Here is a 14,528-nt window from a genome sequence, read left to right as displayed (position 1 = left end):
TTAGGTGACGTTGTTGTAAACGTTTGGGATTATTTATCAAAGTGCAGTAGAGATATTAACAACAACTACGACAGGGAGCTCTACCAGGGAGCTATACGCACCAACGACGTTGATTGGACAACACGCGGGGACATCCATTCAAGGTTAATTCTCTGCAACCTCACTAACTCCATGCAGCGGACGACTTGCCGAAGAACCTTGCAGTCTGTGGCTGAGAAAGAAAGTTATCGCGGGTGGGATACACCGTCATAAATGTGCCGTAGGCAGCAGCAGCACACCCATTGGAGCCCGGCCGACTTGTTGTTCCACTGCACCCGCCTGCACGAGGTGTCCTCGCCTCATATGTTTTCATTTCATGATACATGGACAGGAGAAGAGTTTCAAGGAAGAGTTGCTGTGCCGTCCCCTTGGATCACGGGCCCCGCGGCGGCCGATACGTACGGTCCCGGGGGCCGTCACACAGCACCACCCGAAGGATCATTAGTGATTTGGGTGGGCTTGAGTTGAGATGGCCCAGATATGCGAGTGCTAAAGGCCACTACGAAGGACCTACTAGTTTCCTAAAGAATTCTTCAGCGAGAGGAAACATTCCTAGTGAAGTGTCTTGGTTTGTAGTGGCTTGACTGACGATCAGTTGTACCGCCTAGGGCGAAGTAACGTCGGCGCGATATACTTCCAGATACGGATTCTCTATCAGCTTAGTTCTCGATACTGCGACCAGCCATTTAGGCCCCTCGGAGCCTTACGCGGCAACTTTTGTAGCTTGTTCATCCGTTAGTCATGCAGTCATCGTGGCAGTCCCTTCTCTTCCCCCAGTTGCCCTCGCAGTTTTACCCCACCTTTCCCCCCTCCATGCTGTCTAACGTCTGTCTCTCCACAGCTATGACCGACCCCACACGCCACAGGGCTGAGAAATCAGACACAGCACAAAAGTCGAGGAAACACTCCCTACTGTGCAGTATGCTTGGCGAGAAGGATCGCGGGTCAGAGGGCTCGATTGGGTAGCGCTAGCACCGATGCCACCGAGTGTGGCCCATTTACGGGGGCGTTGTCGTTTCAATTTCGAATCAAGTGCTTCCGTGACCGTCTAGAAGAGCCAGTTCGTCTGGTTCAGACCTACACAGGCTTCACACGACTCGGGTCCGATGGAACACTGACGGCGTCGTGTATGGGACCCTGGCCCTGCGATATATGGTCTCTAGCTTTCCCCTCTTCTTCCCCTTTAGTACCGTGGCTCGCCCGGCCTTCTCATGTTTCCGCCGTGTACGACGGGAGATAGAGAATGGCGCCTTTCTTAACCGCGGCGGTGGGTGTGAAGAGGTGCATGAAATGTCAGAACCGCGCAGAGCTAGGGTTGATCGATGCCGGATTTCTTCTTATTGCTCGTTGCCACGAGCGAACTGGCCAGTCATGATGGGATGTCTGAGCAGATAAGCGCAGTTTGTGCAACGTTCCTTTCCCCTCCTGGGTTGCACAACATCTCACGATGCTTCGACACTAGCTTTTCCCAGAGCACGCTTCTCACTCGCCGTCGAGCTCACGGCACTTGGCGTGCGGCAACCACAAGCCACAGACAGGTACCGGGTCCTTGAACTACGCTGCTGCGTGTCCCATCTTCATGACGCTGGCTTTATTCCCCGTTCCCGCCCTTTGACGTTGGAATGTCTCGGCCGCCCACCAGCCTGGAAGGAGATTCCAGCAATGGGAAGATCCGCCCAGTCATCTATCAGTTGTGACAGCTTCCTACTAGGTAGGAATGGCTGAGTACTGTTCTCTGTTTACCGCCTGGTGCCTTGACTCTACCACCACTTTCCTACCTTCCACCGGGCGTATAGCCGACTAAGTATCGGGGATAAACTTGCTGCATGCCCGCAAGCAACCTTTCCATTCAACCCATGCCTGGCCGGCCCAGCTCTTGGCCGCTGCTACTCTGCGGCGCATTTATGGGGCACCGCCTACGAGGTACCTGTAAGGCACCCATTCTAGGGCTAGGTGCCTCTCTGGCACCGCTGTACTGGGCGCGTAGAGTTCTGGTTTCCAAGTAGCTTCCATACAACACTCCCTGGCCTTCGATATCTGGCCCCCCTGGTTTGGCAGGGTACCTGCTGTACCCAGCGACCTACCCGCGGGGCCCGTCTCCCTACGTACCTTGGACCACTGCGAGCCCCGTGCTCCCCACCCTCTCTCCCCCCTCCCCCTTCCCCTCCACTCTCCACGTATGCTGTGTACACCCGGCGGCGGAGCAGCGCTTCTTGTCTTTCGTGTGCGGGACACAGACAGGCGAAGCACCACAACAAGTTACAAGCAAGCAGCTGATGAGATCCTTGAGTCCTGCTAAAAAAGAACCGCGCGTGGTTGGTTCCTTCTAGGTAGTCGGCCCACCGCTCACCCATCAGGGTGGTTCCTCTCCAAGCTCTGGCAAGGGGGGGTGTGCTCGCCGTTGGCACTTATATCCAAGAGCTCGACCACTCTCGTTGCTGCTTCTGTTTCTGGCAAAGGTCCATTTCTCGGACGAACTTGCTTTTGTGCTACGACCAGCTGCCCACCCGGACGGACGAACACACTTACACGCCCAGGATAATAGCGAAGAGGATAGAGGAGGCTAGGGAAGCAGGATTACCCGAAGTAGTAACAAAGAAGAGGCAACAACTGGGGCGACACACAAGAGCGATAAAACAAAATGGCTCACAACTCGGACTCGCTGTCCCCGCCTTCATCGTCACAGCTGATCAGATCTGGGAGGAAAGGGTCCAAGAAAGTCAGGACGGGTTGTATAACATGCAAGTAAGTGCGAGGGGTTTTTTTTTTTCCTTTCTTGACGACGTTGTCCTGCATCCACCCGCAACTGGCTGTCATAGCCGCGCGAGCCCTTCCTTGCCCACCACCAACCACCCTTCCCCTGCCTGGCCCTCCTCGCTCCGTCAACACAAGCTAACCCCGGACTCGCCTCGTCCGTCTGCGGGTAGAATTCGCAAGGTCAAATGCGACGAAGAAAAGCCATTCTGCATGCGGTGCACCAAAACAGGGAGGAGATGTGACGGTTACCTCGACGCCAAAGCTATATCACAACGCCGGCGCCGGTCCGGTGGTCTGGGGCAAAATGCTGCGGGAGAGCCTCATGCTCCGTTGGCCACGCTCTTCGAATGGGCTACCGGGGATGAGAAGAGGGCTTTTCACTTCTTCCAGCACGTAACAGCGCCATGTCTCGCCGCCGACCACGACGGCGCCTTCTTTCGTGTGCTGGTTCTTCAGATCTGCCAGACGGAACCAGCAGTGAGGCACGCTGTCCTTGCTGTCAGCAGTTTACACGAGGGGATGGTGCAGGCCGCCATGATGCCTCAACTGCTTCACAACAACGACAGCGAGAACCGAAGCTCGTTTGCCCTGTTTCAGTACAACCGCGCCATCGCCTGCCTGCTCGAACAAATGAGGACGGTCAACGCCCGGCCACTAGTACCATTACTCACCTGCGTGCTGTTTGTCTGTATCGAACTCATGCAGAGCAAAGACAAGGAGTCGCTCATCCACCTCGAGCAAGGACGGCAGATCCTCTCACAACTAGGGCCGAGAGTTACAGGAAGAAGCCCCGAGATCGACCTCATCAAGCAGCACCTCGTGCCAATGTACACACGCATGTCTCTCACCTCGTTGATGCTGGGCTGCGCGCCAACCGCCATCCCGGAACCGCTGAAAACCCTGACCGAAGTCCCCATGGTGTTCAAGACCATCGACGAGGTCCGGTACGCGCTGTACGACTTTATGGACCAGTGCCTGAGGTTCGCCAAAAAGTCGCACGCCGCCAAGATCAGCAAGGTGCCCGAGGAGGACATGCGGGCGTTTGAGCTGGAGCAGGACGTCCTCCTCCGCAAGCTCGCCAAGTTCAACGTCGCCTTTTCGCTGTACCGGTCGACAAAGGCCAAGGAAGCACCGCCCGGCTCCATCGCCCTGATCCAAGTCCACGTTCACACGACGTTTATATGGGTTTCCACCGCCCTCAGCCGGCACGAGACGGTTTTTGACGACTATGTCGATACTTTTTCTGCCATCATTCCTCTGGCGTCGGAGTTTATCAACACGCTGCTGTCGCCGCAGGGGCAGGGGCCCAAGGGACCGAGTGGTGGGCCTGATACGAGGAGGTTATCGGCCATGTTTACGTTTGAGATGCATGTGATTGCGCCGTTGTATTTTGTGGCGGCCAAGTGCAGACACCCCATGATCAGGAGGGCGGCGCTGGAGTTGCTGAGGCGGAACCCGGGACGGAGGGAGAACTTGTGGAGGGCGAATGTGATGGCTACCATTGCGGAGCACACCATGAAGTTGGAGGAGAAGCATTTGAGGAGCAGGGGGGAGAGGTCGGTTTCGCCGCCGGGGGCGGTCGGGGGTGGGAGTATGCAGCAGCATTTTCCATATCAGTTTGGTCCGGGAGATGCCTGGGGTGGTGGGGGGTTGGAGGGTGTGCCTTTTCCGGATGGGTTTCTTGTTGGGGGGCATCATCATCCAGGGCAACAACAACAACAGCAGCAGCAGCAGCAGCAGGGGTTTGGGTTGTTTGATTCGATTCCTGTCGGTAATAACAGGCCGCTGTCGAGCAGTGCGACTGCTGTGTCGGTCGAGTATGGCGGGATGGCCGCCGGGCAGCAGCAGCAGCAGCAGCAGCATCATATGCCTATTGATCCGTCGCTTCTGTTTGATGCGAGCACGGCGGCGGAGGTGTCGTCTGCGCACTCGTTTAGTGTGGCGCCGTCGATTGCTTCGTCGCTTGACGATTTGGGGTCTTCGCAGACGATATTTGTTGGGGGTGCTGGGAAAGGGAGCACTAACCCTGCTCCTGGGGGGTCACAGCCGACGCATTCTCAGGTTTCGAGCTGGGGGGGTTCGACTGGTGCTAATGTTGCTCCCGGGATTGCACTTGAGCCGCCTACTCCGAGGGATGATTCCCCTTTTGGGCATATCCTTTCGCGGCAGAGTCAGAGCGTGGGGAGTCCGAGTGTGGGGAGTGAGGGGTCGCCGGAGCTGAGTGCTATTGATTCTTTTGGGGGCTATCAACTGCCGTATCAGAATAATGGGTATGGGATGGACTTTGTTTTGGGTGGTGGTGGGGGAGGAGGAGGAGGATATGGGGGGATGGGGGGGATGGGAGGTATGGGGAATATGGGTGGTGGTGGTGGGATGGGGGGTATGGGAGGGGTTAATAATAACAATGGGGGGATGCAGTTTTGGAGGAGCGGGGATGCGCCGTATGATGTGCCTGAGAGGTATAGGGTTAGGGAGAGCATACTCGGGCCGGAGAAGGAGGATGGGAGCAGTTGGGTGATGATGTTTAGGAAGTTGGGGGGGTTGGATGGGGAGTGGGATGTTTTGACTGAGAGTGTGGTTTGTTGAGTGAACATATTTGGTGGGAGTGAAAGGTATATAAAGTGGTATTTAGGCATATGGGATTTTGGGAGGAAAGAAATAAAGATAGATACCCGCTTTTCTTTTTTTTTTTTTCCCCCTCAATTAACTTTCGATCTTTGGAAGGAAACGTATATATATTTTTTGTATGGAGAATTTATCTTGACCCGTTTTTTCTTCAAAAACAATTTGCCGGAGAGATGTCGGGAAGAATGAAGTGACGGAAGGAGAGTGTGACAAGACGGACAAGACTATGTATATGTATTTGACTCCTTTACCGCGTCATGAGGCAACCCAAAAATGGCAACCTCTGTCAGCACGAGTGTCGTTGCCTGCCTGCCTTAGTCAGATCTTGGGAGGTGAGATTCATAGCAAGCTCGAGACTCTCCGAACCCTGTCCAGCTGGGGCGGGCAATTACCCTTTCGGAGAGAACTGCCCAACGGAATGAGACGGATATGGTGGCAAGTGATTATGTACATTTCGGAGGGTTTGCCATGCTGGTTGGTGGGGGTGGTAGATCTCTGGTGCGGCCGCCATGGTCAGGCTGTTAAATAGATGTTGTTTGTCCTGGTTGAGTGGTAACCTGCTTTCCCGGTGAGGGTGCTCGGGCCGGGATATTGGGTTGGAGTATGCGGCCCGAGGGAGAGGCTAATGGAGAGCTAAGGTATGTACGACTCCGGTTACGATCGGGGGGTTCAAAGTCAGTCCAGAGGGTGAGTGTGTAAAGACGGGCCGGGCAGAGGCAGGATATGGCATGACATGACCTTGACGCGTGTCGGGTATGGGTGATGAGTGGTTGCGTTGTGTTGAATACAAAGAGGCTGGTTGATGTCATTCGGATAGGGGATGTAGCTTGATGTTATTGCAAACCGACTTTTGAACCCTGAGCCCTCGATGATGGAGAAAATTCATGATCCCTGAGTCGAGCCCTGGAGGAAAGCTTGACGGCCGGCTACATGCCTTTCGGTTAGTTCCGTCTCAAGCCGTCAGGCAGGCAGGCACGCACAAAGCCGACGTTGCTCCCTCGGTCAAGGTAGTGGTGGCTGTCGATTTCCATCCGGCAATGCTTCCTTCCAATCATCAGCTCATCAGCCGTCCTGGATTGGGTTCTTTCTCACTGAGCAAGGTTCTAGAGTACAAGCTAAAATGCTCCAAAACAAACATCACATGCCCCCTCCACTTCTCATGCACAACATTCTCTCATCCGATAAACGGCAGACGTTGTACCTTGCCTCCGTCATTTTCTCACATCTCCCCCTTCCGCATTTCGATCCGGCACGCGAAAGCATAAAGTATAGGCGACCCAACAGTCTGGCACCCTAGCACACACACCCTCTCGTTTCGAAAAGAATGACGCATGCTGCTGGGTTGCTTCCCGACCAACCCCTTTGCCGTTTAGTTGTTTGGGACCATATCATAGCTGGCCACATGGCCAAATGCTGAGCAAAATAAGAGACCGGGTATGTGACTACCCGCCCGGGTGTCTTGTTCATGTTTTCTGTCAAAGAAGCGATGTTCGGGGAGGGCAGCCACAAAGTCGGGATGTTTGATGCTTCGGTAAACCAAGAGGGATTAGACCCCGGCATTCGGCATGGAGCGTCCCTGGTCTATGAAAATCTGCCGATATGTCGTGCCAACAACGGCAGGACTCTCCTTGGCTGGCAAGAACTGAGATTGCGCCGGTCCTAGCTGTACCACCTTCACCGGCTGCATGTAGGCTCGCATCATTGCCACCCTTACATACCTAGCCCGACTCGTGTTTTTGAGGTGCTACGGCGCTGACAAGACGATGTTGGGCAGCGAGAGCCGTGGCATGACCGGGAACTTGTTACACATGCAGAGACTGGGCTGTGTTGGCAGCCAGAGAAGGCATGACATTGACATATGCGACCTGCATCGGAGGGGTTTCCCGCCTGTCTCCTCCTGCCCCGGGGTAAACCGTAGGGGGTGAGTGACATATGCAGGGAACTCGTGACGGGTGCTGTCATGAAGTGGAAAATTATTGGCGGACGGGAGGCCCGGGTCCTGTTATGGCTTTTGGGTGAGAGAAAACCAGGAGAAGGCGAGCTGCAGAGGTTGCGGGAAGGGAGCTCGGGTGGATATGGATACAGCATCGGACTCGAGGGGAATAGTGGTGGGTGATACCCGTCATGGAGGTTCGTTTGTCGGAAGCGGACTTGATGATATTGTGAGCTGTGACGGGAGATTAGTTAGGGGAGTTGGAGATGCTAGTGGTATGACATAGAGACAGGAAAGATATCAACATATAAGACTGCCGGCTTGAACCACCAAGAGATCTCTCAAGTTAGACAGCATCACTTCGAAATATACACATCTACTGAAATAAAACAAGAAAAATGGGTCAACTACTCTCCACTTCGTCTTCGAGACGCTCCCATCTTCTCCCATCCTCAGCTTCCAACGCTCCCCTTGGTAAAACTGAAGCCGACATTCTCCTGTCAGACTCATCCTCCGAACTCTCACACCCCTTTCCCACCGAAAAGAACAACGACAATGCCACCAATACCCAAACTCCCACTCTCCTCCCCCTCCTCAAAAAAGCCAAAGGCCACTACTACTACCCCGTCTCTGGCCCCAAGATTCTCGACGCCTGCGGCGGCGCCGGCGTGGCCTGCCTCGGCCACGGCAAATCCAACAAATCCGTCATCAAAGCCATCACCACCCAGCTCAGCACGGTCCAATACGCCTCCTACGCCCACTTCCGCGTCGACCCCGTGCTCCAACTGGAAAAGTTCCTCTGTGAAAGCACCGACGGTAAAATGGGAAAGATGTATCTCATGTCCTCTGGTCAGTTTCCCCCTCTTTTTTGTCTTTTCCCACCCATACTAATTGTGTAAAACACAGGCTCAGAAGCAGTCGAAGCCGCCTTAAAATTTGCCCTCGAATACCACGCCTGGAACGGTCAGCCGGAGAGGGTAAACATCATCTCCCGCTCTCACTCCTACCACGGAACGACAATAGGGTCGTTATCCGCCTCAGGACACACCACCCGACGACAACCATTCACCTCAGTTCTCAACCGGACAAACTTCCACCACCTCCCCCCCTGCAACCCCTACCGCAGCCCCCTCCCCGCGGAAGAATACCTCTCCTCCCTCCTCACCTCCCTTGAGTCCCTAATCACCACCCTCTCCCCCTCGACAATCGCGGCCCTAATCCTCGAACCCATCGTCGGCGCTGCCCTCGGCTGTGTCCCCCCTTTACCTGGTTACCTCTCCGGTATAAAATCTTTCTGCCACACCCACGGCATTCTCCTGATCTACGACGAGGTGATGTGCGGAATGGGCCGGACAGCCACCTCCCCTTCCCACCATCTCCACGCGTATCAATCCTTCCCTGAACCCGACATCTCCCCCGACATGATGACAATAGCAAAATCCTTCTCCGCCTCTTACCTGCCCGCCTCGGCGCTTTTGATCTCCACCCCCCTGTCCAACTTCCTGACCTCCCACAATAAAGTTTTTACTCACGGGCACACAAACCAATCCCACCCCGTCGTCGCCTCCGCCTGTCTCGCCGTCCAAGGCACAATCCAATCCCGCAACCTCCTCTCCAACGTCGCCGCCCAGGGGGGGTTGCTCCTCCACCTACTGCAGAAACAGCTAAGCCAGCACCCAAACGTGGGGGATATAAGGGGCAGGGGGTTGTTCGTAGGGATAGAGTTCATAGCCGACAAGACAACAAAACAGCCGTTTGAGCGAGAACTCGATATTGCGGGCAGGGTGCACAAAACCGCACTAAAGAACTGGCAGGTCCTGGTTTATGCCTCCCAGGGCTGCGCCGATGATCAAGGGAGGGGGGACGTCATCATGGTCATGCCGGCGTATGATGTCACTGCCAAAGAAATAAGAGAGATGGTGAGGAGGATCGCGGGGGCGGTGCGCGAGGTTTTTGATAGTTAATGGGTTGCATAAGGGTGGTCAAGTCGAAGGGAAAGGTCTCGGTTGGGCTGGGAAAAGAATTCTGTTCGAGTTGGGAAAGGCTTTTCGATTTGGGTTGGGGAAAGCTTTGGGCTGGGTTATTTGTCTGTTTGAGCTAAATTATTTGGTACCAATCTGGACGATGGCTAGTGAGTAATCACTGGAGGAATAGGGGTCAATTAACAACACAATCATTACGCCATGTAATCGAAACATCAGTCCCATTGAGAATTTTCATCTTCACCATCTCCACACTTTTCTCTTTCTCTCCCTCGGGTCTAGACGGGAGAACAACATTTGGGGAAAACACATCCTCCCACCTCCACCATCCGCCATGAAACCCATCCACTCAACATCATCCTCACAGATTATACCCCATCCCATCTCTAGACCCGTCACGTTCGAAAACATGACAGACGCCCACAAGCACCTCAGACATGGAAAACAGTAAAACCTGACGAACAAGACAACACAACAGCTTCGGGTCAAATGCAGGCAGACATGACATGAAACAAGGAAATGTGTGTTATTTCCCCAAAAGACCAAAACAACAACAAAGAGATGACCAACGGAAAGCTCTCTTCATAAATAACAGGTAGAAAAATCCGGTAGACCCCTTCCCTTGCGTGGTTCCCTCCCACCCATATCTAGTAGAAAAGGATCCCGTTTCCTTCCCAAAAAGCCAAGACGCCATTTTGTGCTCCTCGATTGGAAAAGCAGAATAAAAACAATCTGCTGTGACGACCGAGCAGAAACCCCACACACCCTTCATTGAAAGCCCATCACCCGAGTAGGCGAGGGCCCCGAATCTAGAATCGAGAAGTTGCGTGTCATTCCCGTGCATAAAACGTCGTGGCTAAAAATCGAAATAAAAACGCAGGAACAACCCATTACTTTTTTTGGCATAACGCGGTCGGGATCGCCCAAATGCGCCGGTCCATCCAGGAAGGGCAGACAGGGAAAAAGCGGTTTATCCGTCATCCCCAAGAAGAAAGCGGCATGGTGATCGATGGAAAGAGCTTTCAGCGGCTGACACTCATCTGGAAGAGAGAACGAGGTCGGATGTCAGCGCCATGCCCGTCTATCCAAAGCAATGACGAAACATGCAGTTGGAAACGGGCAAGCGCCAGTGCTGGGAATCGAAAAGAAGCGAGGGGGCGTCGTGGTGTGGTATAATACAATCAAGCAAGGGGCCGGTTGCCGCCGCGGCGACCCTTAACCGGCTGGGTAACAGTGGTCCAGCCGTCATCATCGACAGCAGGGCTGGCGGGAGCCTTCTCGGTGGTGGGAGACAATGGACCGCGAGCATCGGTGGTTCCGTTGGACCGAGGAGGGCGTCCACCATCCTGGCGGGGTGCGCGGGGGGCACCGCCACTGCGACGGGGACCGCTGGGGGGGCCACGGGCTGGGACATCACCGGCTCTTCTCCAGCTGCCACTCTCGGCGGCGCGGGACTTGGGAGCAGGCTCACGAGGCTCGCGAGTTCTGACGGGAAGCTTCTGCTCACCCTCACCCTCCTGGACTTCTGGCTTGGTACCAGCAGTAGTGGCGGCCTCGGCATCAGCCTTGGCCTTCTCAGCAGCTTCCGCAGCAGCTTCCGCAGCAGCAGCCTCTTCAGCCTTGGCCTTCTCAGCAGCCTCGGCGGCAGCGGCCTCCTTAGCCTCCTTCTCAGCCTTGGCCCTCTCCTCAGCCTCCTGCTTGTCCCGGATGCGTTTCTCCTCGACCTCACGCTCGCGGGCAGCAGTGTCGATGGGGCGGGCCGCACCGAATGGGTTCGACTTGGAAGTAGGGGCAGGCGAGATCGCATCAGGGGCCTCGGAAACGGTGCGCTTGGTGAGGTTCAGTCTGGGTCTACCAGCTGGCTGCGCAGCGGGGGCGGCAGCGGGAGAACCAGGAGCCTCGCTACCCTCACGAGACTTCGGCTCGACGGGACGCATGTTGTTGCGCCAGTTGATCTCCTTCTCAGCGGCGGTAGGAACACGCTCGGGACGCTCAGGGCGCTCGGCAAATTCGCGGCGAGGAGGGCGAGAGCCATCTCCACCTTGGCGTCCTTCTCCGGGACCCCAAGCGGCGGGGGAAGCCCTTCTAGCAGCGCTGAAGTCGGTGGTGTTGCGGGCACGGGCACCCTCGCGAGACTCTGGGCGCTCAGCAGGGGGAAGAGGGCCCCGTCTCTCCCAGTTGATCTCTCTGGCCTCTCTAACCGGCCTCTCGTCGTTGAACTCACGGGGAGGTCTACGGTCGCCGAAATCGCGGTTGCTACGGCCGCCAGTGTCAGCGAGGGGACCTCTCTTGGCACCCCAGTCAAGCTCGCGGAAGCTCTCGGTGCGGTCGCCGAATCCACCACGGGCTACGGACTGTTAGCCTTGCTGGTTGGTACTTGGCATGTATATGTGATAAACTTACGAGGATCAGCAACCTTGATACGAATATTACGACCCTCGAAGGACTGGCCGTCGCGGGTCAAAGCAGTCTTGAGACCCTCAAGATCAGCAAACTCGGCATAGGCGAAGCCCTTGGGACGGTTCTGCTCGCGGTCCTCGATAATGCGGACGTTGACGCAGTTGCAGTCGTGGAAGAAATCGGTCACACTCTCGACAGTGGCATCATACGACAAGTTGCCGAGATGAGCGGTATAAGGAGGCTTGGTGGGGAGCTCCTGGGGGAGGTTGTCGCGGAGCGAGTGGTAACCTTTATGATACACAATATTAGGATTCTTCTTTGTGAACGTCAACACCGCAGCAGTGCAACATACCCCGGTCATTGCCGTAGCTAGTGTTATTGCCATACGAGCTGGGGCCAGTGCGACGGTCGGTCGAGGGGAAGGACTGGGTGCCTAGGTTTGGTCAGTATTTTCTTTTCCAGAGGTGATTCGGATGGTGACGGTGAGGTGCATACCGGAACCTACAGACGGTCAGTCAAATGCGCAAAAGAAATTTCAATCAGTTCAGGATGACTTACCATATGTGTCCTCGACTTCATCAGCCCACGAGGAAACACCACCAGCTGTGTTGCTCAGTCAGTATGCAGTCGGGCGAAGCAAGGCTGCCACCACCACCACTAACATCATCCTAAAGATAATTTAATGGCGGTGGGGTCTTGGCATAGAGGGGGAGGGGAGGTCGTACTCTCGCCGAGGAATTCACCCAGAGACAGCTTCTGGGCTTTCTCTTTCTTGGGAGCTGGAGAGGAGAGGACATGTTAGCAAGTGAGGTCATGAGTAGCAACGTGTGTTTGTCGCGAGGGGTATAAATCAGAGGGCGGGGCAGTCGAGGTAGGTAGCGAAATGGAGGCGGGAGATGGTTGCTTACCCATGATTGCGGTTTAGTTGGCCACGCGCTTGCGAGACGAAGCGCGTAGGATGGAGTTGATGACGGGAACCGTGAGGGGATCCGTCAAGAAGTAGGTAGGTATCGAAAAGGGTCGAGTGATGGATGAGTCCGGACCCGAAAGCTGAAGCAGGCGGGTTGGTGGGAGGCGGAGTGGAAGTTTCGCAACCTTGGGTCAACTCGGTGCGTGGTTGTTGCGGGCGGCGGGAAGCGAAAAATTGCAGCGACAGGGTTGGTGGGCCTTCTTTTTTTTTTTCTCCCACCACCAGCTGAGAACCGCTGAGAGGCCAAGTGAATCGGCCGCTTCTATTATAGGCTAGACCACACAAGGTTAGACCCACACCCAGGGGAAGCTTTGGCACATCTGCAGTGGGGAAGCTTTCACAGCTATTAGATAGCTAGTATCCATCCATACTTTACATAAACTTGTGCTGAATGATCGACTTGAACTACTGCACGCTGTGGTTTGAGTACACCACACAAGTGAATACCAACCCACTGAAGAAAAGTTTATTTGGTTAGCCGTCTGAGCGCAGACCCCGAGAGTCAAAAATGAAGCGCATCGTTCTTTCAGAGGTCGACGAATCGAAAACAAACCCCAGTTCATCCTCACCAGAACAAAGGCCACCGAGGGACCAGATGCCGTCAAAAGAGCAAAGACAACTCCTCCCGCAAGAGGTGATGGATATTGTAGTCCCCTCCCTCAAAGTGGGCGGCTCGGCTGGTATGAGCCTTTCTCGTTGAGCCTCTTTTAGTGCAACTAGCAGAACAATTGCTGATGTTGTAATCAGGTGCCTGTGGCTTGTTTATGGGAGGAGCAGCTGGTATCCTTCGTGGTGCACCACCGGTATTTTTCTCGTTGGTTGCTGGTGGTCAATGGTTCGCCCTAGGTTCAAGTTACTGGGCTGCTCGGTTGGTGGCCTTTAACGCTCTGGGAGGAGAGGACAAGATTACTCCCGGAGACAAGCTCAAAGGAAGTACTTTTGCCGGTGCAGTCTCTGGTGTTGTCGGAGGATCTATTCGTAAGTCCAAGTCCAAGCGGTCTCAACAACAAACTCTATTTTGACCATTCCAACAGGAGGGCCGCGAAATATTATTCCTGGAGCCATCGTATGTTCCCTGCTGGGAGCTGGAGGGCAAGCCTTTGCCAATAGAAGGGAGGCCAAGCAAAAAGAAGCGGAAAAGGATCCTTCAAAGAACAAGCGGTTCTGGCACTCGAGTTGGAGTCCCATTACAGCACTTTCAGATCAAGATTATGTGAATCTGTTGGAGGAGAAACTGCTCCGAGTAGAGGCTGACATTGCCCTCATCGACGACCGCATCAGAGAGCTTCGGGAAGCCGACAGCAAGAAGATGGGGAATACACCACCGCCAACTGAACAGGTTCCTTTGATAAAGGAAGTCAAGGAGGCTACGGATAACATACCGATTCAGGCGGACAAAAAGGGTCAGAGTCAGTCTTGGTGGAGATGGTAATCTTAAGCGATCGATAGAACCCCATCACCGTTTCTTCTGGTGCAAAAGCTGGCCGAGAGCGCGAAACCTCCGAGGCAACGAAAGCCCGGATCGTATGGAAAGCTCATGATGACACCTATCCAAGCAATTGAACGACCGGCGCTTGGATCTTGGATGTGTTGAACCTGTGCGTCACAGACTGGCTGGAGAGGAGAGCCGTGCGGCGGTGAACGAGATGTAAATACGTGTATATAATATCTATATATTTTGCCAGCTACAATCAGATTATCAGATGGCAGCGAGACTACTCTGTGTTCGGATAAAGACGGCCAACTGTAACCTCACGACTCGGTTGTCTGATTTGTTTGAAGCACTGTTTGTTGCAGCTTCACCTATCAAATGAACGGGCCA

At 54.7% G+C, this 14,528-nt stretch overlaps 5 protein-coding genes across 5 annotated transcripts; 3 read left to right on the top strand and 2 right to left on the bottom strand.

The window, feature by feature from the left end:
• Positions 1 to 2,680: 2,680 nt before the first annotated feature.
• On the top strand, positions 2,681 to 5,382 carry QC763_705580 (uncharacterized protein; the record flags this gene model as incomplete). The annotated part of the gene is made up of 2 exons (XM_062915559.1): positions 2,681 to 2,784; positions 2,967 to 5,382. The coding sequence occupies 2 exons, from the start codon at positions 2,681 to 2,683 to the stop codon at positions 5,380 to 5,382; spliced, it is 2,520 nt and encodes an 839-aa protein (XP_062761528.1).
• Positions 5,383 to 6,465: 1,083 nt separating this feature from the next.
• Positions 6,466 to 9,463, top strand: QC763_705560 (uncharacterized protein). The gene is made up of 2 exons (XM_062915557.1): positions 6,466 to 8,203; positions 8,261 to 9,463. The coding sequence occupies exons 1-2, from the start codon at positions 7,753 to 7,755 to the stop codon at positions 9,316 to 9,318; spliced, it is 1,509 nt and encodes a 502-aa protein (XP_062761526.1). The 5' UTR covers positions 6,466 to 7,752; the 3' UTR covers positions 9,319 to 9,463.
• On the bottom strand, positions 7,132 to 7,509 carry QC763_705570 (uncharacterized protein; the record flags this gene model as incomplete). The annotated part of the gene is made up of 1 exon (XM_062915558.1): positions 7,132 to 7,509. The coding sequence occupies one exon, from the start codon at positions 7,507 to 7,509 to the stop codon at positions 7,132 to 7,134; it is 378 nt and encodes a 125-aa protein (XP_062761527.1).
• TIF3 (Eukaryotic translation initiation factor 4B) lies at positions 8,108 to 12,917 on the bottom strand. The gene is made up of 8 exons (XM_062915556.1): positions 12,645 to 12,917; positions 12,462 to 12,515; positions 12,295 to 12,339; positions 12,232 to 12,237; positions 12,089 to 12,169; positions 11,740 to 12,024; positions 8,520 to 11,683; positions 8,108 to 8,454 (listed from the first exon to the last, which is right to left on the bottom strand). Exons 1-7 carry the CDS (start codon positions 12,646 to 12,648, stop codon positions 10,518 to 10,520), a joined length of 1,641 nt encoding a protein of 546 aa, XP_062761525.1. The 5' UTR covers positions 12,649 to 12,917; the 3' UTR covers positions 8,108 to 8,454; positions 8,520 to 10,517.
• QC763_705540 (uncharacterized protein) lies at positions 12,645 to 14,474 on the top strand. Its single transcript, XM_062915555.1, has 3 exons — positions 12,645 to 13,386; positions 13,454 to 13,684; positions 13,741 to 14,474. Exons 1-3 carry the CDS (start codon positions 13,215 to 13,217, stop codon positions 14,136 to 14,138), a joined length of 801 nt encoding a protein of 266 aa, XP_062761524.1. The 5' UTR covers positions 12,645 to 13,214; the 3' UTR covers positions 14,139 to 14,474.
• Positions 14,475 to 14,528: the final 54 nt, after the last annotated feature.

This window comes from Podospora pseudopauciseta (assembly GCF_035222475.1).
Source record: "Podospora pseudopauciseta strain CBS 411.78 chromosome 7 map unlocalized CBS411.78m_7, whole genome shotgun sequence".
Taxonomy (NCBI): Eukaryota; Fungi; Ascomycota; class Sordariomycetes; order Sordariales; family Podosporaceae; genus Podospora; species Podospora pseudopauciseta.
The sequence above is the reverse complement of the archived record's forward strand: the minus strand, read 5'-3'. Positions and strand labels throughout refer to the sequence as shown.

Bases quoted from the DNA above. Each gene is read 5' to 3' on its own strand.
- TIF3 (XM_062915556.1), bottom strand. The intron at 12,340-12,461 runs GTACGACCTCCC...TGAGCAACACAG, and splicing joins GGGTGAATTCCTCGGCGAGA to CTGGTGGTGTTTCCTCGTGG. The intron at 12,025-12,088 runs GTATGTTGCACT...TGTATCATAAAG, and splicing joins TAGCTACGGCAATGACCGGG to GTTACCACTCGCTCCGCGAC.
- QC763_705540 (XM_062915555.1), top strand. From the start codon at position 13,215: ATGAAGCGCATCGTTCTTTCAGAGGTCGACGAATCGAAAACAAACCCC. The intron at 13,387-13,453 runs GTATGAGCCTTT...TGTTGTAATCAG, and splicing joins CAAAGTGGGCGGCTCGGCTG to GTGCCTGTGGCTTGTTTATG. The intron at 13,685-13,740 runs GTAAGTCCAAGT...CCATTCCAACAG, and splicing joins TGTTGTCGGAGGATCTATTC to GAGGGCCGCGAAATATTATT.
- QC763_705560 (XM_062915557.1), top strand. From the start codon at position 7,753: ATGGGTCAACTACTCTCCACTTCGTCTTCGAGACGCTCCCATCTTCTC. The intron at 8,204-8,260 runs GTCAGTTTCCCC...TGTAAAACACAG, and splicing joins GATGTATCTCATGTCCTCTG to GCTCAGAAGCAGTCGAAGCC.